The sequence below is a fragment of the Microtus pennsylvanicus genome, chromosome 7 (genome assembly GCF_037038515.1).
Source record: "Microtus pennsylvanicus isolate mMicPen1 chromosome 7, mMicPen1.hap1, whole genome shotgun sequence".
NCBI classification, from domain to species: domain Eukaryota; kingdom Metazoa; phylum Chordata; class Mammalia; order Rodentia; family Cricetidae; genus Microtus; species Microtus pennsylvanicus.
In genome coordinates this window covers 30955731-30981217 of record NC_134585.1, presented here as the reverse complement: position 1 = coordinate 30981217, position 25487 = coordinate 30955731, and the positions used below count along the sequence as shown (strand labels likewise).

Sequence of the window (25487 nt, the reverse complement as noted above, 5' to 3'; positions counted from 1 at the left end):
CTTCATTTTCTTTTTTTTTTTTAAAGATTTATTTATTTACATGTATACAGTATTCTGCCTACATATATCCTATAGGCCAGTAGAGGGCATCAGATTTCATTAACGATGGTTGTGAGCCATCATGTGGTTGCTGGGAATTGAACTCAGGACCTCTGGAAGAGCAGTCAGCGCTCTTAACCTCTGAGCCACCTCCCAGCCCCAGTATCTTCATTTTCTTTAGAGACTTCCTGTCGCCAAACACTAGACTGCAAAGCTTTGAGGGAACTTAATGTAGGCTGAGTATTCTCTCTGTAAAATGACTGAGACATAAAGTATCTCAAATTTTTGTGTTTTTAAAAAAGGGATGTTTGCATAGATCTTATGGGTTGAGCATCCCTGGTGTGATAACCCAAAACTCAGCACGCTCTAACGCTGGATTTCAGAACTTTTAGATTCTTTCCAGATCACGTGTGTTTGACTTACAGACATCCAATTCATATATCAAAGACAAAGAAACATGAGATGCAGCTGACAGCCATGCCAAGGAATCTCTGGTTCTGCAGTACCAACCTCCTCCCAGGAAAAAGCACAGCTTCTATGTCTTCAACTAAGAAGAATATGGATAGGAATATTAAAACACAGAACTAAACAAACACAAAACCAAAGAGGTGGAGTGTGGCTCAGTTGGCGGAGGGCCGACCCAGCACGCAGAACCCTGACTGCATACACCTGCGACCCCAGCACTCAGGAAAGAGAGGCAGATGGACTAGAAATTCAGCGTCATCCTATGCTACACAAGGAACTCAAGACCAGCCGGGATAGACACTCAAGTCTCAAAACCAAAGTGTAGGGCTGGAGAAATGGCTCAGAGGTTAAGAGCACTGGCTGATCTTCCAGAGGTCCTGAGTTCAATTCCCAGCAACCACACGGTGGCTTACAACCATCTGTAATGAGATCTGGTGCCCTCTTCTGGCCTGCAGACATACAAGGAGGATGAACACTGTGTACACAATAAATAAATAAATCTTTAAAAAAAAAAGTGTAGTGATTCCTAAAGGTCTTTGATGCATAATTGCCATGGGCTCTTATTTCTCGAAGGTCACCTTTGTACCTAGTGCCATAACCCACAAAGCCTAAAACCCATCAGACTCAAACTTCTGAGCTTCAGGTGGTAAGGCTGAACTTGTTTAAAACAACAAATCCAAATGACTACCTCACAAGGTCACTACCAAGTCTTTCGAGTTATGGTCAAGCTAAATATAGACGACGACTATCCGCTCTGTAGTAGACGTGCACTCCTGAGGACAAAAAGTACGGTCCCGAACAACCCCTCCCAGAAGATTAGCATCGGACAAGAGGACTGGGCTTGTAGCTCAGTGTCAGAGCACACGCCTAGTTGGCATGTGCTGGGTTTAAGGCCCACCAGCATTAAGAAGTGAAATGTCTTCATGCTCCCTGATAACCAGCCCGTTTCCACCACAAGGGAGTCCACATTAAGTACTGAACTATTTGGAGTGAAAAGGGAACAGAGGCCCAGAAAGCCTTGTCTACCACACAAAGGAAATGAAGAATAACGACAGTCATCATTTCTGCTCTGTCTGTCAAGATGAACTACAGAGATGGGGTCCGCCAGACAGCTTGGAGGATACAGACATGTTCATCAAGCCTGACCACATGATGCAGCAGAGAACTGACTCTCTCGTGTTGTCAGTAGTGTGTGTGCAGCACACACTCAAACACAAACCAAAAATGCAACAGAGAAGGAAAAGGTTAACCAGAGAGGAAAATCTGGGTGACACCACCCCAAAAACATACGCCTGGCACATCGGCCCTCAGTGCTCACAGGATCCGTATCCTTGGGTCCAACCATCCAGCAATCAAATACTCAGAAACAAAGTTCTCTCTGTACCAAGTTCATACGTTTTTTTTTCTTAGCATTCTTCCCTCGGCAGTTCAGTGTGACACTTTTTTACATGGCACTGACACTGTATTAGGTGGGACAAGTCCTCCGGAGGTACTGCACGGTATCTGGGCATTTGCACAGGCCATGTGCAAGGCCTACAGTATTTTACAGAAGGGCCTTGCACAGCTGTGGACTGAGTGGCCGCAGAGACTAAACAGATGGAGGAAAACCACGTACCCAAGGCTACCAAACGCACAGGCACATGAAGGGTGAACACAAGCGCGGGTCCCCGGAGCAGCTGAAGGACACCTGGGAGCTGAAGCCCTACCTCTTGGTGATCTGGCTAGGTTCCTGAAGGTCAGGGTCCAAATCAAAGACCTCATTGTCCAGCAGCCTCCGGAGCGTCACGTCTGCCAGCTGCTCCATCATCTTAAACACCTCATCCAGGTTCAGAAACATGGAGAAGTCACGCTCCTTATTCTGTGTGGTGATCCGGATGGTGTCCGTGAGAAAGACATTGGACGTCCGCTCCAACTTCAGGATGTCCACCCAAGGGATGACGAGTTTAACTGGACGAGAGAAGGGCAAACCTGAACTACGCGGCAGATGATGTCAAAGCTCTCCTTTAGCAAAAATACAAATGTCTTTTGAGCCAGGACAGGGAGACGTGTCTAGGGCCTTGTGGGACTGTGCCTCATTCCAGGGGTTTCTCACAGATCAGTGTGAAACTTCCCACGTTCATGGCTACTGCTTTGCCCCAAGTGCCACACACATCCAGGAAACACCGTTCCGGAAAGCCGAGTCAACCATGCACAACTTTCCCACGAATACCCCGCCAGCCATGAGAGCCTTAATAAAGATCTGAAAATGGTTTCTCGTTGACTCTTTTGAGTAGCTGACAAACACTTCTACCATTTCCTCTCACCATGCAATTCTGTCTTCAGGGCTCTGGTCATTTTAAAGGGCACCATCTGTGTCATCCTCAACAGGAATTTCTTAGCTGCTTCTGTGTCCTCACACAAAGTGTCTTACACACACACACACACACCTCCAGTTTATTAAGTAACTGACTGTGAAGAGTTCAGTATAATGGTTTGCATATAAAATGAACCTCAAAAGGTTCGCACGTGGGGGCTTGGTCCCATGCTGACGGTGCTATCTGGGGGCAGATGGGCCTTTTGAAGAATCTTGTCTTTCGTTCCTTCCTGTCCACAGTGGAAAGGGGAGGCTCCCCTGACACACATTTCCCAGTGCCTTGATGTAAGTGTGAAACCTCAGAGACGGTAAACCAAATAAACCTGCTCCTGTTTCTATCAGGTATTTTGGTCCAGCAATGAAAAATCATTAACATATCATGTCCTGAAGCAGCTCATTCAAATAAGACAGACAAAGGAGTAAACAAGCCAACCTGACGGACTCCAGCACAGTAACAAAAGCGTGCACAGATTATAAGGAGGGACGTTTCCTGGAGGGGATAAAATCAACCGGGTTTTAAAGGATGGAACAGGGATTTACAAACAGGGAAACTATGACAAAAGGAAGGCTATTCAATTGATGAGACTTTCAGACAAGAACAATAAGAATGCCTACGGTCAGGCTAGTGAGGGGAGGATGTGGGAACAGTGTGCAATGAGTCCTGGAGCATCAGTGAAGCAGCCGAGTGGGAATGGCCCACCATATACAGGGAGCTCACCAGAGATGCTCAAGAGGGGGCCTTGAGCCAACTTCCCTTGAAAGACAAATGCAGAAAAGGAAAAGACACTATATATCAGATTCGTTGCTTTACCTAGCGCTGTGACAGGACTCTCTGTCAAGAGCAGCTGAGAGAAAAGAGTTTATTTGGGCTCAGAGTACCAGGGTACAATCCATGGCGGGAGGAAGTCATGGTGGTGGAGCTTGAGGAAGCTGGTCATATTGCATCCACAGTCAGGAAGCAAAGGAAGATGGATGCTGACGCTCAGTTGCCTACATGCCTACACACACACACACACACACACACACACACACGTGTACGCACACACACGTACGCACGCATAAACACACACACGAACATATTCAGGGTTGGAGAGATGGTTCAGCAGTTAGGAGCACTTGCTGATCTTCCAGAGGACTCAGGTTCAATTCCCAGCACCCACATGGCAGCTCACAACTGTCTATAACACTAGTTCCAGAGGATCTGACACACTCTTCTGGCCTCTGTGAACACCAGGTATACGCACGGTGCACATACATATACTCAAACACCCACAGACAGAAGATAAAAACTTTGGAGAAGAATCTGCCCTCCTGGAGGATTATTCAGTCACTAGCTAAGATACTGCATTTTCAAAACATCTACAGTACTAAAACCTGATAGTCGCTACTTGAGTTATGCAGAAATGTTTAAGGGAGGAAAAGGAAGCCCCTCGTAGGAGACGCCTATATAATGAACATGATTCTCTGCAGGCATCATTGGGAAGTGGAGCAAGCATGCCATGGAAATATACCCTGCTTCTCTTGGTAGAGGTGCTAAGCATTCCTGGCTAAGCATCCCCCTGGGGCTGGCTGTATCTGTGAATTCAGGACCAAGTGCCCCTTGGCTCAACCACACTTACGTTCCTTGCCCAGGAAGAAGGAGTAGAAGCAGAGATGGTTGATGCTGAGGTAGAGCCAGCCCTGGCGGGGCACCCGGCCCTTCCAACAGCAGCATGAGTAGTAGGTGACCAGCTTCTCTGCCTCCGGGAAGTTGAACCTGGCCTCGAACTTCACCAGGGCTTCTCGGAACTTCTCGGGCTCCTCCTCCTGCTCAGCCAGTCTGCTACTGGTCTCTTCTGCAATCAGAGCCTGGGGCACAAAGAGACGCGGACCTGGTCAACCAGGCAAAAGTTCAACACAAGGGGAAAGCAGGAAGAAAAGATGGACACCAGATTTCCTTGGATGTTTGTTAAAGTAACAGAGGACAAACTGACCCAAAGGATGTCAAAACCAAATCTTGTCCTTGAAATTTGGAGTTAAACAACAACTCGAATGTCTTCTTGTCACATTAAAAAAAAAAAGTTGATTAAGATGCATTGAGATGCTTCAGTGAGTAAAAGTACAGCCAAACCTGAGCATCTGGGCTTGATCTCCAACACCCACAGGATGGAAAGAGACAGCCGACTCCCACAAGTTATCCTCTGACCTCTACACATACTGTGGCATGGGTATCCTTGCACACAAATAAATGTAGTAGAAACATTTCTGCATGAATTGAACAAATAGTGATATTAACCTAGCAACTACTGCACTTCAGTATCTTCATACGTTCTGCTGAGGGAGAATGGAGATCAAGTCAAGCTTCCCTGAGGTACTAAGTACCTCCATTGCCTTCAGGTGTGAAGACATGGACAGCGTAAAGAATCTGGATGAACACCCATGATATAGAATGCAAGATACTCCCTTTAAAAGGTCAAAAGTTTGTGGTTACAAAACTCTGATTCCCCCCATCCTGGTAGCTCACTGCTAAATTCTTCAATTAAAGTATCTTCCTTGGGCTGGAGAGATGGTTCAGTAGTTAAGAACACTGGTTGCGCTACCAGAGGACCAGGGTTCAATTCCCAGCATCTACATGGCGGCTCACAACCATCTGTAATATCAGTCCTAAGGGATCTGATGCCCCCTTCTGGTCTCTGCAGGCACAACAGGCACATACATAATGAACTCAATAGCAGACAAAACTATGCATACAATAAATAAGTAAATAAATACTTTTGAAAAGGCTGGGTGTGGTGTCACACGCCTTGCCTTTAGTCCCAGCGCTCAGGAGGTAGAGGGAGGTAGATCTCTGTGAGTTTAAGAGCAGCCTGGTCCACATAGCAAGTTCTGGCCAGAAGAGCTACACAGTGAGATCCTATCTTAAAGAAAGAAATAAAGCATCTATGTTCCTGATCTTTCCAGCAAAACAGAAAAACGAACAGCCTCATGCTCTCTCAAAACAAACAGGGTCCCAAACTTCTGAAACAGAAACTTGGGAAATGGATGAATTTGTAAAACATGGGGTGTATCTTGCTGGACTGGACTTTACGCAATGGGTGGTGGCAAACCGAACTCGCTTTGCTGTACCAAACGTGACAGGAAATGTAGCCACAGCGAGTGTGGAAGCCATCAGGAAGCTGCAGAGCTCAGGGCCCTGTGAGGGTGAGGAGAAGCGTTGCCTACCTTCACCTTCCCTTTGACAAAGCTGGCGATGTCGTCCTTGTTGTCGAAGACCGACAGGGTGTGCAGCAGGTTCTGCTCCAGCCAGTCCCAGTGCTGGTTGATCTCCTCCAGCGTTGCACCTGGATTTGGACAGACACATGCGTCAGGAAACAGAAGGGACTGCTAACACACGAACTCACTTTACAACTCCTGCCTTTTGTGAGTCTGTGTATCTTACATCACGGTCAGGGCGCCTGCTGTTGAGCAGACCCCCTCCATTAAAACCAGTCTCCTCCTGCAGTGTGGGTCTCTGCAGGGACAAATCCCACCGCCACAACACAGGCCGGCTGACCGAGAGGGTCACTCTTAGATGTGACGTAGCCATCTTGTCTGCTTTGACAATGGCCCCTGATCTCCATCTCCACTCAGTGACAGAGATGTTAGTCATTACATAGCTATCCCAACATAGAACATGCCCCCAGGCAGCAAACTCACTGCCCACAGGCTCACACAGTGTACTCTGTGAGGAAGTCCTAAAGCCCAGGTTCACAGTGGAAGAGCTGCTGCTGCAAAGCCCTGTTGGCTATACAAGAATGTTACCACTTGGGAGCAGCAGAGCTCGTGCCAGCCAGGGGCGGCCTTAGAAATGAGCTGTCTACAGATGGATACCTTGTGACATTTACAGATACACCCCTCAAATGCATAGAGAAGAGTTCTTACAGTGCATGTTATTAAAACACACACACACACACAAAAGCATGAAATCATATGCAATCCATCAGTTAATTTCTTTTCAAGGCAATTAAAATTCTTACTATACTACCGAAGCACTAAGCAACACTGTTAACAAAAGCGTAGGGCTGTCAGCCATCTCTTTCTTCTCAGGGACCCTTATACTCCATCTCCACTGGGTGATGGACACCTGACATGGGATCTGTGTCAGATGCTCAGCTAAGGGCATCGAGGACAGGTAAAGTCCATGACCAGAAAAGGTTTTTTTCAGTCACATTTCCAAAATGGGAAGAGAGTAAGCTCAGAGAAGCTAACACTACTGAACCACAGTGCAGAGTCACTCAAAGCAAGCAAGGGTCAGCAGAAACTAGTTATCCCAAAGCAGGAGTGTTTTGCTAAAAAATGAGCTTCCTTTTTCTGTGTTACTTGTAGTAGTCTTCTTCTCCCTGAACATAACTGCAAAGATCTTGGAAATACATGTATTACGTTAGGGTCCCTTGTCCGAAACGGCTAGTCAGAAAGGCCGCAAGTTTGAATTGTGGCATGTTGTCACAACTGTAAAAACCTACAGCTGCCTAATGTCTGATGGCTAGATATTTACACACTTTCTTCATGCACAAGATTTAAAATACAGTATAAGAAAAACGGAGGCTGTGGGGAGAAACGTGGGTTAACCAAAGATATAAAAGAACTAGCTAGAAATATGCTTAAGCTATTGGCCAAGCAGTATTATAAATAATATAGTTTCTGTGTGATATTTTGTGGTCTGGGCAGCTGGAAACAAACAAGTGGCTTTCCCCCAACACTTCTGGCTCTCCACATCTCTCTGTACAACCACCCAAGTCCAGCCTTCCCATGACCATCCAACCTCAGCTTCTTCCTTTTCCCTCTCTGACCTTTTGCTACCTGAACTTGGTACACCCACCGAGCACCCTTCTGGCCCCTCAGCTGACTGTGGCGCACCATGGGCTGACATAGCTCAGGCAGTTTACCCTCCTCTGACCTGCATGTCCCCATCCCTCAGCACAGTGCAAGTGACAGTATCCAGAAAGGCACCTTGGCATCTGGAGAGCAGGAGACCCTTTACAAAGTTATCTCTGCCACAGCCTGTGAGTCTGCACAGAGCTGGAGAGGGCAGGCCTTTATGTACCATCAGACGGAAACCAACCAGGACACTGAGCAAACGAAAGGAGAAGAAACTGAAGAGGAACCATCTTCATCAGCCTTCAGTATCCCGCTACGGTTTTTCAGAAGTACTTCCTCATTCGTAAAAACAAAACAGTTGGAGGAACAGGCAAGAGGGAGAGGGGAGAGAGCTGCTGATCCGTATTCAAGATAAAAAGGGAAATGGAAGCTCGAATATTTATCCTGGGTCACATTTCAGATGAGAAGCAAACCAAGCTTGCAGCACAAGGTTCTCCCTGCAATCCCCTCTTCATGCCTCTTCCCAGATGCAGGGATGCAGGTGATGCTTCATTTGTTTTAAAGACTGGATTGTTTTTAAATATGTATATTGGGGCTGTGTGTGTACACTGCATGCAGTTGGCCACGGAGGCCAGAAGAGGGTGTCTGGGCCTCTAAAGCTGAAGTTACAGACATCTGTAAGCTGCCAAACACAGATGCTGGGAACCAAATTCAGGTCATTTGCAAGAGTAGTAATTGGGCTCAACTGCTGACCATCTCTCCGTCCCCTGAGATACAGGCTTTCCTGATCATGTCATCAGAGCTCCCAGGAGCTAAGAATAACTACTAACAGCTTCAAAGGACAATTTGGATAACACGAATAAAGCCATAGTCAAATCCCAACCCCAATATATCACTGAGGAATTAAAAGTTGAGACAGAAGTTGAAGAGAGGACTCAGTGGTTAAAAGTACTGGTTGTTCTTCTAAAGGACCAGAGTTCTACTCCCAGACCTACAGGATGGCTCTCAACTGTCTGTAATCCCAGTTCCAGGGGATCTGACTCTTCTAATCTCCACGGACCCCAGGCACACACATATGGTATACAGCCATAAATGTAAAACATCCATACACTTAAAAGAAAAATAACATTTTTTTTTAATGACCTGAGATAACCAGACATGGTGGCCTACTCCTTTCATCCCAGCACTTGAGAAGCAAGTAGGATTTCTGAGTTCGAGGCCAGCCAGGTAGACAGGGTAAGTTCCAGGACAGCCAGAGCTACAGAGAAACCCTGTCTCAGGGGGTGAAGCAGGGAGGGGAGGGGGGAGCCCGACTTCCACTCTCACAAAACACTTCTTTGCAATGTTCGTAAAAAGGAAAGAAACTCCACAACAAAAAAAGGAAATTACTACATAAAACCCATCTCTGGGCCACAGCACAACTGAACTGCATCTCTGTGCTTGTGAGTGGAAGTCCTCACGCATGTCTCTCCCGGCAAAGACAATTGGAGCGAGGAAACATTTCTACCCCAGGGTCTGTTTCCTACAAAAGTTGCCAAATGGCAGGGAAACTTTCCAAATGGAGTTTCCTCCATAGAGAAGCCTCGGGACTGGCTTCAGGAGCGCCACAGAACAAGACAAGCTGATGCACATCCATGACCACAGATGACAGGCTAAGATTCACTAATAAAAAACATCCCAAATCTGAAACTTTGAAGGAACATGCATGATGCCGCAAGAAGGAAATTCCATGCCAGAAACTTGTTTTTACGGACAAAATTATTTTAAAAGATTGTGCATAATTAACTTCGCTATGTATAATATGTGTATATGTATGTATGAAATAAATTGAGTTCTGTGTTTAGATATGGGTTCCATCCCTCAAGTATTTTTATAACATTTATGTAAATATTCCAATATAATAAAGTAATCCAAGCAGTTCAGATAAGTGGTTCTCAGCTTGTGCTTTTGAAAGCAGGATCACTGCCAGTCCCACGTAACTCTGATGTTCTCAGCCTTCCTCACGCTGCGGTCCACTCGTGTGGTGACGCCCACCACAGCGTTAGTTCAGTTTCTACTTCTGACTGTAGTTTTGCTGTTATGCATAGTAATGTAAATGTGTTTTCTGACGGTCTGAGGTGACCCCTGTGAAAGGGTCATTTGACTCCCAAGGGGGTCGCAACCCACATGCTGAGAACCACACTGTATTAGATGCTTCCTCACGGCAGAGATGCCAGAGAACAGCCACTTAAGCTGAGCCCTCTGAGACATCGCTGACACTAGCAGGGGACAGACAGACAGACAGACAGACACACACACACACACACACACACACGAGTAGGAGAACTCACCCTCCAGGGTGAGTCTAATGAAAAGAGGTGAAAAAGACCTCAGGACAGCACACAGCACAAGGGTGTCCCAGCAACTGCTCCCATGATGCCCCTTTCTGACCACCAAGTAGTCACCAGGATTCTTTCTGTGACCCTCATGTCTCAGCATCTCTTAAATTAAAAAAAGAGAATTAACTTGGATTATCTTTTTTTTTTATTTTTGGTTTTTTGAGACAGGGTTTCTCTGTGGTTTTGGAGCCTGTCCTTTGAGCACCCCTCCAGGTGATCTCTGTTGACAAGCTGATCTACCTGGAAGTCAGGTAAACTTTCATTTTAGGATTCAGTTTTAAGTTTGCTTTTGTTTGTTCTCCTTATATGGTTCAGGCTGATCTCAAATTCATGGGATCAAATGATGCTCCTGCCTCAGTCTCTTGAATAGTTAGAAATACAGGCATGTACCAACACATTCATCTCCAAAGAGATTTTTTTTTAACCTCACTTTCAGCCTCAAAACATACTAGATCTAAAAGTTGGTCTCAGCATGCCCTTGCTATAAAACACCCACCAGCAACACACATCACAAAAGAATGTTTCCTTTCAATGAAAATGTGTACACAAGCAAAATTACTTTTAAAAAAATACACTAACAGCTTAATGGCAGTATCTCCATGACAAGGGAACAAACATGAGTTGGCACCCCTCTTCCACTTCTAAAGGTGAGCCCCATGTGGAAAATTCCAGCCGGTGTTGTTTCAAGGAAATGCCGCGCTACTGAAAACAAGCCTAACAACCCTGACCTCAGAGCATAAACCCAGAAAGTTCACACTTTCCTCCTGCTGGGCTGCCTCCCAGATGTTCCTTGAAGCACCCTGTGAGTCCTCTGCTTGGAGAAAACGAGCTGGCACGTCCTTTGCCACCTTGGCATGAAGTTCAGGAAGACACTAATCTGGTCCACCCGGGAACATTTCCTCCCCTTAATAAAATCCACTCCGCAAAGACAAAGCAAACAGTGAGGCAGAACACAAGAAAGCAAAACACCAGCCACGGTCAAGGGCACGGATAAGAGACCGTGCGTCAGAAAGAACACCCTGAACGTACATTCTGTCAGAGCTCGCGGCTAAGCTGGCTGCTAGCACCCCGGCGCCTGGCGTGACCCTGGCAAGTGGCCGGCTTCCTGCGCTCTGCATCTTACCCCTCCAGAGTAGGGTGTGTTGCCTCTAGCGTGCTGCTGAGAGGAATGGATGAGGAAAATAAAGGTGCTTAACAGGAGGATTAGCTCCTATGGCTCCCAACTTTTAAAAACGTGCACGTTTCAATTAGCAAGTGTTTGCACCTTTCCTCTAGTGATCTTTGAAGTTTCCAAAAGGGTGTCTGTCTTTCATTTTCCAAATCTAAACCATTAACTAAGTGTTCTTCAAACTACAGCAGTCGCTCTCTGTCTGCAGGGGACTGGATCCAGGGCTTCCCAAAGACACCAGAGTCCAGGGCTGTTCAAGCTCCTTATCTAAAATGGTGTAGTATTTGCAGGTTACTTACACACTCCTCCCAGATACCTTAAGTCATCTCTAGATTCCTTATAGAAAGCAAATGATACAGAATTCTCATAGCATATTTGTTTATGGAATACCAAGAAGTCTGTCCATGTCCGGTACAGATGCAAGGATTTTTGTTCTTTTGTTTTGCTGTTTTTAGTGGGTTTGTTTGTTCCATGTTGGTTGAATCTGCAGGTATGGAACATGGAGACATTAAGGCTCAATGCATACACATCCTCAAGTGAGCATGCGTCTGCCCGCCCAGCTGTGCATCCAGACCCTACCTGCCCATTTCACCCAGGCCCATGGAAAGCATGCTCCTAACCCTTCCTGCTTCTCCTTCATTTCATTCAACCCCATGGAGCAGACCTGGCAAGCAAGCACGGAGACTCTGCACTTAGGCATCTATGAACTCCTCAAGTCAGTTCAAGTCCAAATTAAGGTCTGGGAACGGGGCATTGTGGAAAGTCCTGTACAAGGCTAAGATGCTCCAGAGAAGAGCTCCACAGCCCCCTCTCCACTGGCTCTGGGATGGCTTCTTCCAGGAACCAGGAAAGACACAGCCCCCACCAGGCCTCGGCTGACAGTAAAAGGAGTCACCTTATTGCATAAGCAATTTGATTCTTGAAAACTGATTCTCACCAGATAACTCAGAGCCCCTGCAGAAGCTCTTTCCTGTTCTTCTGTTTCTTTGTGTGCTTCCTAGAAATCAAACGTGGACAACAAACAACCCACCCAGTGTTCAAAGACACGGTGATGAATAAGATGTGCGTGGCAGCATTGTTGCAACAGCACTGAGGACCACTGAAAATTACCAGGACATGTCATGTGGAAATAAGGACAGCCAGTAAAGAGGACAGCGTGACCCGGATGGCCTGGACTTCAAGTGCAGGACAAGATTGAGAGCAATGACAGGGATGCCTCGTCCTTACAGGGAGAGCCCCAAAGCTTGCCACAGCATAGGAATCCACTCAGCAAGGTCCAGACCCTCACTCAGCATTTCTCAAACCTGTGGGATATTTCACAGGGGTCGCATATCAGAGATTTACATTATCATTTCTAACAGGAGCAAAATTACAGTTATGAAGTAGCAATAAAAATAATTTTATGGTTGGGGTCACCGTAACATGAGGAACTGTATTAAAGGGCAACAACACGAGGAAGATTGAGACCCATCGCTCCAGCCCGCTCCTCTCCACTGGACTAGGGATTAGCTCCTGGTATTCTGCCCCCCTCATTCCGTGCCTCGTGTCCTCTTCCTACTCATGGGCCAACTGTTAGATGTCTAATTCCAAAAAGAAAGCTGTCATACTCTGGACTACCATCCCGAAATTCTGACATGCGATGACGTAAACGGACCAAGAACACGCGATGACATGAATGAACCCAGAAGACATTACAAGCCGCTTTCAAAAGGATGAATCATGCATTATTTCCCCAATGAGATGTGAGTCAAATCCAGAGATAGATAACAGAATGGTGGTGGCCAGAGGCATGTGATAGGAAGGTCCAGAAGTAGTTGTCTCCTCTGGATGGTGATTCAGCTAGGAAGGTGTCTCCTCTAGACGGTGTCTCAGCTTGGAACAATGACGAGTCTGGAGGATTAGCAGTGGCCACGAAAAGCAGTGCATCTGAAGTACACCATTATAAACAGAGCCCCGGTGGGAACACAGCTCAGGGGTGCAATGCTGGCTTAGCACGTGCCGATCCTGGGCTGGCTCCCCTCCCACCAAAGGAAAAGGTTATGATAACGAACTGTTACCGATATTTCCCAGCATTTCTTCCCTAGCTTAGACAGAGCACCTCCAGCCTCATCCGTCTAGGCAAGGGTTACACACGAAGTTACACACCTTTTTCAGTTTTTCCCTCCCAGCAATTACTGACTCTCCTCCCTGTGTCTACTCAGCATTCTTTGTGAAGGACAGTGTAGCCCAATGAGAGTTTCTGACTTTTGAGGCAGGAGTTCACCTGCATTGTTCAGGCAGAACCTGAACTTGCAATCCTCCTGGCTTCAACTCCTGAGTACCTGAGATTACAGGCCTGTGCCACCAAGCTCAGCAAAACATTTTTTTTTTAGATTCATAACTTCTGCCTTCTGAGTTCTACCTGTTTAACAAGGAGACTTGTGATGTGCCCCAGAATGCCTGTTTTCTGGCGTCGTAAAGAGTTTTTATTGCTGTAGCAAACACCATGACCAAAAGGCAAGTTAGAGAAAAGAGGTATTATTTGGATTCACACAGACAGCAATCCGACATGGAAGGGTCAGTGTAGGAACCTGAAGGCAGGAACTGAAGCAAAGGCCATGGAGGAGCACGCCTACTGGCTTGCTCAGCTTTCTTACAGAACTCAGGACCACCAGCCCAGGGATAGCCCCAACCACAATGGGCTGGGCCTTCCCACATCAATCACTAAGAACATGCTATGCAGCCTGAGGCTCCCTCCTCTGATGACTCCAGCTTGTGTCAAGTTGTCAGAAAACCAGCCAGCACACCTGACTTACCAGAAAGGGCCCAAGACTCATTTGAAATGACCAGTGGGGTTGCAACCAACTCCTAAGTCAGAAATGCCCTTCATGCAGTGACCCACCGAGCCCGGTCTGCCGTCAGTGTGCTGGAACGCTTCCACCAGCCCTTGGATCACCAAATCTCTAGGAAAGTACACAGCAGAGCTGCTGTCCGGCTGTGCTTCAGATAAAGACAAAACTCTTCGTCCAAGGCCACGTGAACCCGCATCACCTCACAGAGGAGCCTGAGTCCCCCCCCCCTCTTCCCAACTCTTTCACCTGGTAACATACTCAGTGTTGTCTTGGGCATCGGAAGGTCACTGTCCAGAAAGACTCTCAGTGTTCGCATATCCGTGAGGGAGGCAGACAAGAAACAAGAAACGCCAGTGCTGAGAGAACGTGGGAACGCGTAGAAGCAGGTGACTGTTGCTAGGGAAGGGAATATCTGGGTTCTGACCTGGAGGGCTGGGCCCATTTCTGTCTGCAACTTCCCCAACAATTCGGCGTCTCTCCCACAAGAACTGACTTCAGCTCCTTAGTCACAGAAGTTGCTTGTCTTTCTAGAGTCTTATGGTTGCTTGGTCCATGCTGTTAAAACGGTATCCTGTCTCTGTCCGGAAACTTGATGATCTTCAGATCTTTTGACAAGTAAAATAACTGACCCATGAGACAATCTACCCATGTCCTATGACCTCCGCCTCAAAAGAGCAAGCAAACTCTCAAAGGTTCTGCTCAGCCTTGTCAGTCCACCATGTGACAGTCACACTTAAGTGGAGATCTGGATTGTTCCTGCAGACTGCTCTTCCTGGTTAGACACAGACACTTCCTACAGCATTCTACTTTACCAGAGCCCCAAACCATGGGTGGGGACCTTCCTCAATGCTCAGGTCACAATGCAGTATTAACTATGGTGAGTGAATCAGAGTGTAAGATGCTCAGGTGACTGTCAACGGAGACCTCAGCGTCTCCACTGACCTCACAGATCCCAGCCTGAATTGTGCTCACATTTCTCAACAGAAATGTTTACGCTGAAAAGATAAATATTGTCTGGGGGACCTTCTGCAAGCAAGATGGCAGCAGAAAGTGACACCTCTGCAGACCCAGCCTGTGTCAAGTCCAAAGCACAAGTCAAGCGAAATGCAAACTGCAGGAAGCCATCCTGGATCACCAGAGAGAGAAAGGGTTCTGCTGCACAGGACAGCGGCCCTGGCATGGTGGGGAGCCAGAGCAGCCCCAGAAGGCAGTAGCAGGGAATCTGGAAATGCATGACATAAAAGGCGCACACACGCTCCCTTCAGGGTTTTCTAGCCACCCTGTCCTCTGCAGTATTCACAGCCCACTTCTATCCCGTACCAGTCTTTCCCGAACCGCTGTGTGTACCTCCCATGGCTCTGTAAGGCTGGGTGGAGGGAGCCCACATTTAACACGCTCTCCACAGTATCCCCCCGACATGCCTGGTGTGTAGCAGGATCCAGACACTACAAAGGAATAGAATCTGGGGGGTGGGGTAAGGGGGCATGGAAAGGGTTCTGAAATTTTTAAGTGAAAAGATGGTTGCAAAGTACTGAAAAATCAGGAGCAATTAACATCTGCTGAAGAACTGGAAGAAGCAACTGAGCTACTACAGCCAAGGGGCTGAATGCCTTGCAGACATTAAGAACCGTACCTTGCAGCTGTATTTCCAAAGGGTGTAGACTCAATGGAAACCACAGCAATTCGGGCTGACTTCTACCTAGCTTCTGGGAGTACTACAAAGCCAACGTAGTAAGGAGACAAAACTCCAAATAGTCACGCCAAAGGTTTCAAATCCAGACGGTGGCCAAATGCTTCTGCTTGAGGTAGGGCGCACCCAGGATAGCTGTGAGGAGCGAAGGGGATGCTTACTCCCACATCCCGTCTAGCAGGACATCAGTCTTCCTTGTCTAGTCCCATAACCCAAGCACAAAGTGGCAGCATGCCAACACTCAACAGAGCATCAGAAGGGAGGTGCTGAGCATGAATGAGATGAGGAGCAGGTACCACACAGGATGGCAAAGAACACAGACAGATGAGGACATTATAGACATGGGCAGAAGAAAATGGAACACCCTGGGGAGAAAGGGAGATGCTGGGGTTATATTTAGGAAGTGGTCTCCTGTGCCAATGTGTTGAAGAAGTCAAACTCTCACTATTTGCTGATAATATGACATAAGTGACCCCCAAATTTCTACCAAGGAACTTCCACAACTCATAAACACTTTCAGCAATGTAGCGGGACACAAGATTAACTCAAAAAAAAAAGTAGCCCTCCTGTATGCAGATGATAAATGGGCTGAGAAAGAAATCAGAGAAACATCACCCTTCACAATAGCCACAAATAGCATAAAATATCTCAGAGTAACTCTAACCAAACAAGTGGAAGACTCATATGACAAGAACCTTAAATCTTTGAAGAAAGAAATTGAATAAGACACCAGAAAATGGAAAGATCTCCCATGCTCTTGGGTAGGCAGACTTAACATAATAAAAACGGCATCTACAGACTCAATGCAATGCCCATCAAAATCCCTGCAAAATTCTTCACGGACCTCGAAAGAATATGGGAAAGACCTCAACTTCATATGGGAAAGCAAAAAACCCAGGATAGCCAAAAAAAAAAAAATCCTGTACAATAAAAGAATTTCTGGAGGCATCACAATCCCTGACTTCAAACTCGACTACAGAGCTACAGTACTGAAAACAGCCTGGTATTGGCATAAAAACAGACAGGAGGACCAATGGAATCGACTTGAAGACCCAGATATTAATCCATACACCTTCAAACACCTGATTTTTGACAAAGAAGCAAAAAAATATCAAATGGAAAAAAGAAAGCATATTTAACAAATAGTGCTGGCATAACTGGATATCAACATGTAGAAAAATTAAAATAGACCCATATCTATCACCATGCACAAAACTCAAGTCCAAATGGATCAAAGACCTCAACATAAAGCCAGCCACACTGCACCTCACAGAAGAGAAAGTGGGAAGCTCATACCTTTAATCCCAGCACTTGGGCAGGGATGTGGAGTGGGGGGCAAAGACACCTGATCTAGTCTACAGAGAGTTCCGGGCTAGCCAGGACTACTCAGTAAAACTCTAGTCCAATGGTTCTCAACCTTCCTAATGCTGTGATCCTTCAGTACATTTAATCATGTTGTGATGACCCCCACCTACAAAAATTATTTTCGTTGCTACTTCATAACTGTAATTTTGTTACTATTTCAAACTGTAATATAAACATCTGTGTTTTCCAAAGGCCTTAGGTGACCCCTCCCTGTGAAAGGGTCATTCAACCCCCAAAGATTAAGAAGTGCTGCTCTAGTTCCCCAGGAAAGAAATGAAACAAAATGAGGGTTCCAGGATGGGAAAAGTCATACCTGACTGCAAGTATAACACCATCACAAAGACCTGAGACAAACAATAAAAGGAAATACAGGAGCCGCGGAGAGAGCCGGCTCCATGGATAAAATACTGGCTGCACAACCGTGAGAACCTGAGCTCAGATCACCAGCATCCACACAAAGGCGAGGTACAACAGCATCTCCAACCTCTGAGCTAGAATCCAGCAGAGACGGGCAGATCCTTAGGGCTCACTGGCCAGCCAGTCGAGCCTAGGCAGAGAGCTCCAGGTTCAGTGAGAGACCAAGTCTCAAAAGCATACAGTATCATCCTCTGGCCTTCGTACATACTATGCAAAGAACCACACCACACCTATGCATACATGCGTCAGAGAATAATAACGGAATATCGTTGTAGGTCTGAATGGGGCTTGCAGTATCAACAGTTTGTTTTTAGTGAGGAGAAGCAGAAGGGAAAATATGCTGGTACACTTGTCCCATAAGGTGACAGAATACCGTCACTGTTTTTCAAACACTGCAACTCTAGCTTCCTACTGTTAAAGTCCCTGGCCTTAACTTGACATGAACTTTTTTGAAAAAACAATCTCTAGTCTAAACATCTGAAGTCTTGTTCCTCTTTAGTTTTTTTTCCTATTGAAACTAACTAAATGCAACATTTTCTTTATAAAATGGCACTGTCAGATAAGCCGGCTTTTATAAAATTATATGTATCCACTTTTGTAACCATCCTTGTTGGACCCACTAGAAAGCTGATCAGAAAATGTCCATCTGGTGTAACCAGAAGGTATTCAGGACGGCTAGAGTTTGAGGCAACAGATATCTTAGTAGTGCTGAAAGGTGATTGCTTTATAGATCATTTTTTAATTGGAACAACCTGCCCTAGTTATGAAAAAATGGCAGACAAGAGCATGCCCAGGTGTTAACAGTGTTCAGGATGGGATGGCAGATGGGAATGAGAAGTTTCTCCAAACTTCTGCTTTTTCCAAAGGAAAAGCCCAGTACGGCTGTTGAACAGGAGTAATGAGCAAAGTTTACTGTACCCAGTGCAAAGCCAGAGACACTATGTCCATGGGCACACAGAGACCGAAGGTTAACACTGACTCCAGCATTCAAAGAAAGGCAGTCGGGTAGTATTTCTTATTTTTTAAATATATTACTCATATAGAATAAAACAGACATTAGGCTTCATTGACACAGTGTTTCTTGGGGTGTGACAGCTCCATTCGGGATGACCCTAGGGGCTCAATGCAACACCAGGAAGAACAAGACCTCAAGTCCTGTCCTGAGGAGTGAGGTGTTTTCCAAATTCCTTCAGCACACGGGAGAGTCATGTTCTTCTTTTGTGTCTAGCTCCCCCCGTTGTGTGAAACAAGGAGAAAAAGCTGTCCAAATCAGATAGAGCCCTCAGACTTCGCCTCTGTGTCAGTACAGTGGGTGTGCACACCCGGGCACACACAGGTCAGAGCAAGAGTACAAAGAAAATGGTTCAACTCAAAAATAGTCGTGCTCCAGGACCTCTCGGAACCTGACACACCCAGATTCGCAGCATTTACATACTATGGTGGTTAAAAGCAGAGACTTGGAGGATAAGGGAAAAAACAAAAACCAGGAAACAGGAGGCAGTGGATAAAGAGGGAGAGAAGTATGTGCAGGAGAAGAGGAGGAAGAGAGGACTGCGGAAGGCTCCAAGGGTGTTACCGTTCAAACGTCACTGACATGCAGACACTCGCATGCTTCGCTGGTTAGGTTTGGAACATTCCACCTGGAACAAAACTCACCAGTGGCTATGGCCCAGTAAATGTCTGATCCAGTCAGTAACTCACCACATGCTATGGGAGAATAAACCTGGGACCCGGGGACTTGAAGCAGGATCCGAAACGGAGCAACGCGTGCACTGGAATCTAGCACCGCATCCAGAGCGCCCACAAGGCGACCTTAAAAGGGAGACAGAAGAAAGGACACTTGTGAATCCAGGGCAGACCAGGCCAGGCAGCCGGCACACATCCTCCTGCTCCCATGCATGGGAGCTGGGGTGGTCTGAACAAGAATGGTCCTGTTCGGAGCGCAGTTCCTGTTGCTGTAATAAAACTCCATGACCTAAGCAACCTGGGGAGGAAAGGGTTATTTGGCTTACACTTCCAAAGGAAGTCAGTAACTCAAACAGAGCAGGAACCTGGAGGCAGAAGCAAACGCAGAGGCCATGGAAGCTTGCTGCCTACTGGCTTGCTCTTTCACCATTATCCTCTCCTGGGCTCTCTTCAAGGTGCCAAGCCTCAACTTCTCTGTATGATCCCTTCAATCCTAGGCCTTTAGCTGCTACAGAGGCTGCACCTTCACCAATGGACTCTCCGGGTCTCTCATAGCGCTCAGCCCCAGCTGCTTTCCACGACCCCTTCATGCCTTCGCCAGTACCACCTGGGGAAACTTACACATTACCAAGACCAGCTGTCAGCACAAGGAACAACCTCGGCCACTTCATGAGCAGACTCAGTGCACTGACTCTGAAGAATCACTTCCCAGATGGCTTCGCCTCAGCGATGCTGCTCTCTTTAACCACTAAATTCTCAGTTCCAACTGAGACCAGAATCAACTGTCCCAGCAAAGCAGAGGTTTTACTTTAGCAATTCTGGTCTCTTATTAATCACAGCCCATTCTTCAAGCTGCAGCTGACCAGAACCACAGATTCTTCTCACAAATGGCCTGGTGGAGTCTTTGCTTCCGTCTGAGACTTCACAGGCCGAGTCTGTCCTCTGCATTTCTCTCCACACCCTTTTCTCCTACAGAACAGAGCACCAAGCTTTGAACACTCAGTGGCCCTTCTCACCCAGAGTTCCACAGTTCTTCCTTCCTTCTGGCAGTCTCTCAGCCTGCTACTTGCAGATAGAGACATAGGCTCTCAGCTGCTCCTGCACCACAGCTGCCTGCCCGTTGCCATGCTCCGTGCCCTGATGGCCATGGATCTAGTCCCCTGCCACTATAAGCCCCCAATAAACTCTGCCTTGGTCATGGTGTCTTAACACAACAACAGAAAAGTGACTAAGACAGGAGCAGTCACAGGCAAGAAGCCTCAGGTCACATTCCTGAACTCTCACAAAAGACTCCCATTTCCCCAGCATCTGGGGTCTACCTGCATTAGCTACAGCAACAAGACCTGGGAAAAAGAGCAGCATCCCACAAGTCAGATTTCTAATTCAAACCTGGTGTATGTGATTTAAAGTGCTTAAACTTCTGGTGTTTCTGGTCTCCTTATTTGAAAAAAAAAAAAAAAGAATAACTTGTATAGTATAACACTACCTTGTATAGAATAGAATAACACTACCCTGTAAAAGTAGTTGAGAGAATAACATGAGTTTCATGTCTGTTACTTGAAGTGCTGCCTGGATCACAAAAAGCACTGTGTTAAGTATTGTTCCTGCTACTGCTTTATCCTGGGCCTCATCCAAAATACTGAATGTTACCTCTACCTGCTCCAGAAATACGCTGTGAGAGGAAAATCTATCAAGTCCTTCACAGATTGGGAGTCACATGCACACATACACACACACCTATGTGATATATGATGTACATATATGTGTGATATACATAATATATAAATATAAGGTGTACATACAATATACATGATATGATATTCGTGATATTTATTATATGCGTATTTGTGTGATGTGGATGAAAAACATGTATGGCAGACATTTGTGACATACATGTGTGAGATATACGTAACATACATGTAACATACACATATATGATATACATGTATGTGCTCTACACATGATGTGCTAGCTATGTATGGTATACATGTGTGTGTCTAGATATAGATATATGATACAAAGAAAGGATTGGCTTTCATGCTGTGATGGACATGCCCTGAGCTGAAGGTGGACAATTGCATTTGCTCCCACCTAACGGTCTGTTCCTACATGGGAACAAGCCTGGGGAGACTCTTACTGACCGTACCACCCATGGGAGAGCACCACTCATGCCCTGGGGGCTGACTGCAAGCTGCAGCTGCCCACCCACTGCCCAGCATCCCATGAGGACTGTAGCACCTATCCAGGGGAAGGTTCAAATTCAAAACTCCAATTCCACAGATCGACTCTATACCATTACATAGAGAAAAAACACCGACTCTAACCCTCAGATGTGGAGACCCATCTGTACTATCCTTTTCTGTAACAGGTCACTTCAGGGTCAAGTGGTGTATTTACCCATTTTCTGTGGCACCTTTTCAAATATAAATAAAAACTTACTAGAAAAGCCAGATATAGTGGCACATGCTTTAATCTCAGCACTTGGAAAGCCGAAGCAGGCAGATCTCTGCCATACTTAGTCTACATAATGAGTTATAGGACGGCTGGAGTTACATGGTGGGACCCTGTCTCAAAAAAAAAAAAACCACAACAACACCAAATATATAGATGACTATGTGTATGCACACAGATGTGTGCATAGGTACATATATATTTATATAATTTGTGCACATATATTTTTGTACAAATGTATATATACATTTAAGACTTCCATTTGTATTCACATATACAATCAACACTTAGAAAAGTGGGCTCTACACCATCACTTCTGACTACAATCTACTCCTACAGTATTCTTCCCACAAAGTCTGCAACCTGCAGCTACACCAAACCCAACACTGAGAAAATCCTTTTGAGCAAGCTCAGTCTAACGCCTAACTTACCATCCTCCTGCCTCAGCCCTCTGAGTAAGGATTACAGATGTGCCCCCACCAAGCCTGGCTTTTATGACTCTTAGCATGTTTACTTATCCATGCAAGATAACGTCCCTGGCAGATGTCCTCCTCATGCTACCCAGCCTCCAACTGTTCCGCCCTCACTTAACAACCTTCTCCGGGAGAAGGATAAAGGGCACAATACTGTATAGCCAGAACTACTCTTACTACAAAGAAACCCACATGGCTGTCTGTGGGAGCAGGGCCTCTCTGGATAGGAGGTCTGATCAGCAGCTGTTAGGCAGGAGGGCTAAAGGTGTGTTTGCAAAAGACTACTGAGCTAAGACATTTGTCTAGCAAAGATGGGCTGGGATAGAGAGGCCGAAGAAAAATTAGAAAAGAGCTCAATGACCCATCCACCCAACCCACACAGACCCCTGGCACTTCCAAGTTTGACAGAGAACCCATTCTTTGTTTGATTGACGGTGCTGAGGATTAAATCCAGTACCTTGTGCACAAGAGGCAAGCACTTAGCACCCACCCAGCTATCACCCCAGCCTCCTGAGGGACTCAGGGAGCCATGGAAACGAGAATGGAGAGGAGGTGGGTACCAACTCAGAAAAGCAGGGACTTTTTTTTTTTGGACTGGAAAGAGTGGTTACTTCCCCCCATAAGATTCAGGTGCTTTTGAAAGGTCAGTGTCTTACATAACCCCAGCCTCTTCAACTAGTGGGACAGTGGGGAGGCTGTGTGAAGAAAGCCACAGGGGACTTCCACTTTTGGTTCAACCATGCGGAGCCTGGAAGTCATCCCATCCACGCAAGAAAAAGCTGAGCAGCCTGGGAAGGGGGAACCTTTCCTCAGCTCACCAGAGAACTGAGGTCACGGATCAAACCACAGTCACCAAATCGAGAGACATCCAGGAGAATCCAGAGTCACAGATGGGGAGGATCTTCTCGGTCAAGCCACTGACTGCAGGAACAACCAGAGAGCGACGCTGGTGAAGTGCTGCATGGGGATTGAGTGCATAAAGGCAAACCCCAAGACTACGGTCTCAAGGGAACCCTCTGGGCTGCATGGGCTTTAACATCAGGCACCCACCAAGCTGGGAAGGTACAGAGTAACACTATGCAATGGCCTCTACACAGTCTCCTCATCTGTTGAGACCATTTGGAGTCCTGGCCGCCAGCGGCTCTTCCCTTCACTTTCCTTCTGATTTGAGTTACTGAAAGCTGTGTCAAAGCTGTTTACCAGCTCTGCTTCACGAGCGCGTGTTGACTTGGCCTTGAGGATCAGAGGTTTTCACCTGTTGGCCCACCTGACTGTGTTGGGTATATAAGCCTCCGGTGATGCTACTGAATAAAAGGGCTTCTTACCAGTGACTGGAGCTCTGTCTCTCTGTGTGTCTTTGTGTGTTTCAACCTCCAGCCCCTTGCTCGAAGCTCGCAAACTGTATGGTAGCGCATAGAGGGAAGACAGGCATTGTGCGCTGCACTCATCAAAATCCTGGACTTCCACAGAGGAGTGGCCAGAGCCTTATCCAAGCACTGGCCAGGTCCTCTGGCTTTTCTGTCCTCAAAGACGGACAGGCGTGACCAAGAAACATTCGTGAAGATCACAGGCCCATTACACTGCAATTTGCCGGTATGATCACAGAACCAACTCCCAAAAACCCCTAGTACAGTGATGCCATATGAGAGGGTAAAGCACTAAGACTCACACTGTCTCAAAAAAAAAAATCTTTAAAGGAACCCAAAAACGGAAGGGCATCAGAATGAGCACTTCTGAGGAATGTCAAAGTCCTGGCGTCTACAGTGGTAGCCAACCTTCAAACATGCTCCGATCCAGCCAGGGCATTGATGACACCTTCAGTTCCTCGTACCCAATGCAGTGTGACTGGCTTTCACATAGTGACTGTTGGCAGGAAAGTAAACAGTCTCAGAGAGAAAGCACAATCACTGAGATGCTGACCATGCTGATACAGATGGGGAGTTTATAATAATCCTATTTAACAGGTTAATAACCCTTCTAATGGAAAGGCAAGGACAGGCAGGAAATTTAAATGGAGAGAGAACTCCAAGAATGAATTGAAAAGCCAACCTGCAAATCCACACCCAGAGAGACCCATTACCCTTCGGATCTGAAAGATCCACATAAAGCAGCACAAGCCTGCAATCTAGCACAGCGGCAGGGCACGAGCTCACGTGAGAGCAAACACCAGCCCTGAAATCTACACCCGGTGAAACCATCCCTAAAACTGGGAGACCGCTGCACAGTAGTACTGGGCAGTAATCCAGCAGAGGCAGAAGAACACAGACTGAAGGCCAGTCTGGAATATATAGCAGGCTTCTGTCTAGAAAACAATAGTAAACATTTCTTTTTAAATCCTGGAGTGGGCTGGAGAGATGGTTCAGCAGTTACAAAGGCACTGATGCTCTTCCAGAGGACCCAAGTTCAGTTCCCAGCACCCACTTGGAGGCTCACAACCATCCGCAGCTCCAGTCCCAAGGGATCTGATGCCCACTTCTGACCTCTGAGAGCGCTGCACACATGTGATACACTTACATACAGGCACTTCTATCCATAAAATACACTTTTTTATATCCTAAAAGAGAATTACTGTTCTTAAACAAAACTTGGGAAATTGATTCCTACCGACTAACCTGCAAGATTTCTTCAGGGTGCCGGGCGGTGGTGGCGCATTCCTTTAATCCCAGCACTCGGGAGGCAGAGGCAGGCGGATCTCTGTGAGTTCAAGACCAGCCTGGTCTACAGAGCTAATTCCAGGACAGGCTCCAAAGTCACAGAGAAACCCTGTCTCGAAAAACCAAAAAAAAAAAAAAAAAAAAAAAAAAAAAAAAAGATTTCTTCAGGGAGCGACAGAATCCTGTGGATCAGAAAACTAGACTTTGCCCAAGAAAAGTTGGAGAGAGAACAGCAAATGGGCTCACATAAAGCATTCAGTTAAAATCAGACAGGGGTTTAAAATAGGACAGTTAATAGAGGCCAATTGATAAATGCTAGAAATTACCTCCACTGCATCAACTTATGACTTGCGTGGTTTTGATCTTAGTTCACCACCAACTAAAAGTGATTTTTTTTTTCCAGAGTGTATTTTTCAAATAACAAATCCCACTTTGTAGGAACTTCACATGGAGACTTACAAAGGATAAGGTTAAAAGTAAGCAAATAGTACCTATACACCAATTTTAATTTTTTTTTCTTTTAAGATAGGGTCTCCAGAGCTCAGGGGAACCCCCTCAGAAGAGGGGAAGGAAGAATTTTAGAAGCCAGAGCGCTCACAGACAGAAGAAAGAACACAGGCCACAGAATCAACTAAGCAGGGCTTATAGGGACTCAGAGACTGAAACGGCAATCACGGAGCC

At 46.3% G+C, this 25487-nt stretch overlaps 1 protein-coding gene across 5 annotated transcripts in view; it reads right to left on the bottom strand.

Annotated features, from left to right (window-relative positions):
- Tbc1d8 (TBC1 domain family member 8) overlaps positions 1–25487 on the bottom strand; it is a 159731-nt gene that overhangs the window by 30486 nt on the left and 103758 nt on the right. For 3 of the 5 annotated variants that reach the window (XM_075980362.1, XM_075980359.1, XM_075980360.1), the window contains exons 2-5: positions 19199–19354; positions 6059–6177; positions 4477–4705; positions 2211–2451 (exon numbers count right to left, since the gene is read on the bottom strand). In XM_075980362.1, coding sequence (XP_075836477.1) covers positions 2211–2451; positions 4477–4705; positions 6059–6177; positions 19199–19354 — 745 coding nt within the window. The remainder of the gene's footprint in view (positions 1–2210; positions 2452–4476; positions 4706–6058; positions 6178–19198; positions 19355–25487) is intronic. The other 2 variants (XM_075980363.1, XM_075980361.1) reach the window with 1 other exon arrangement.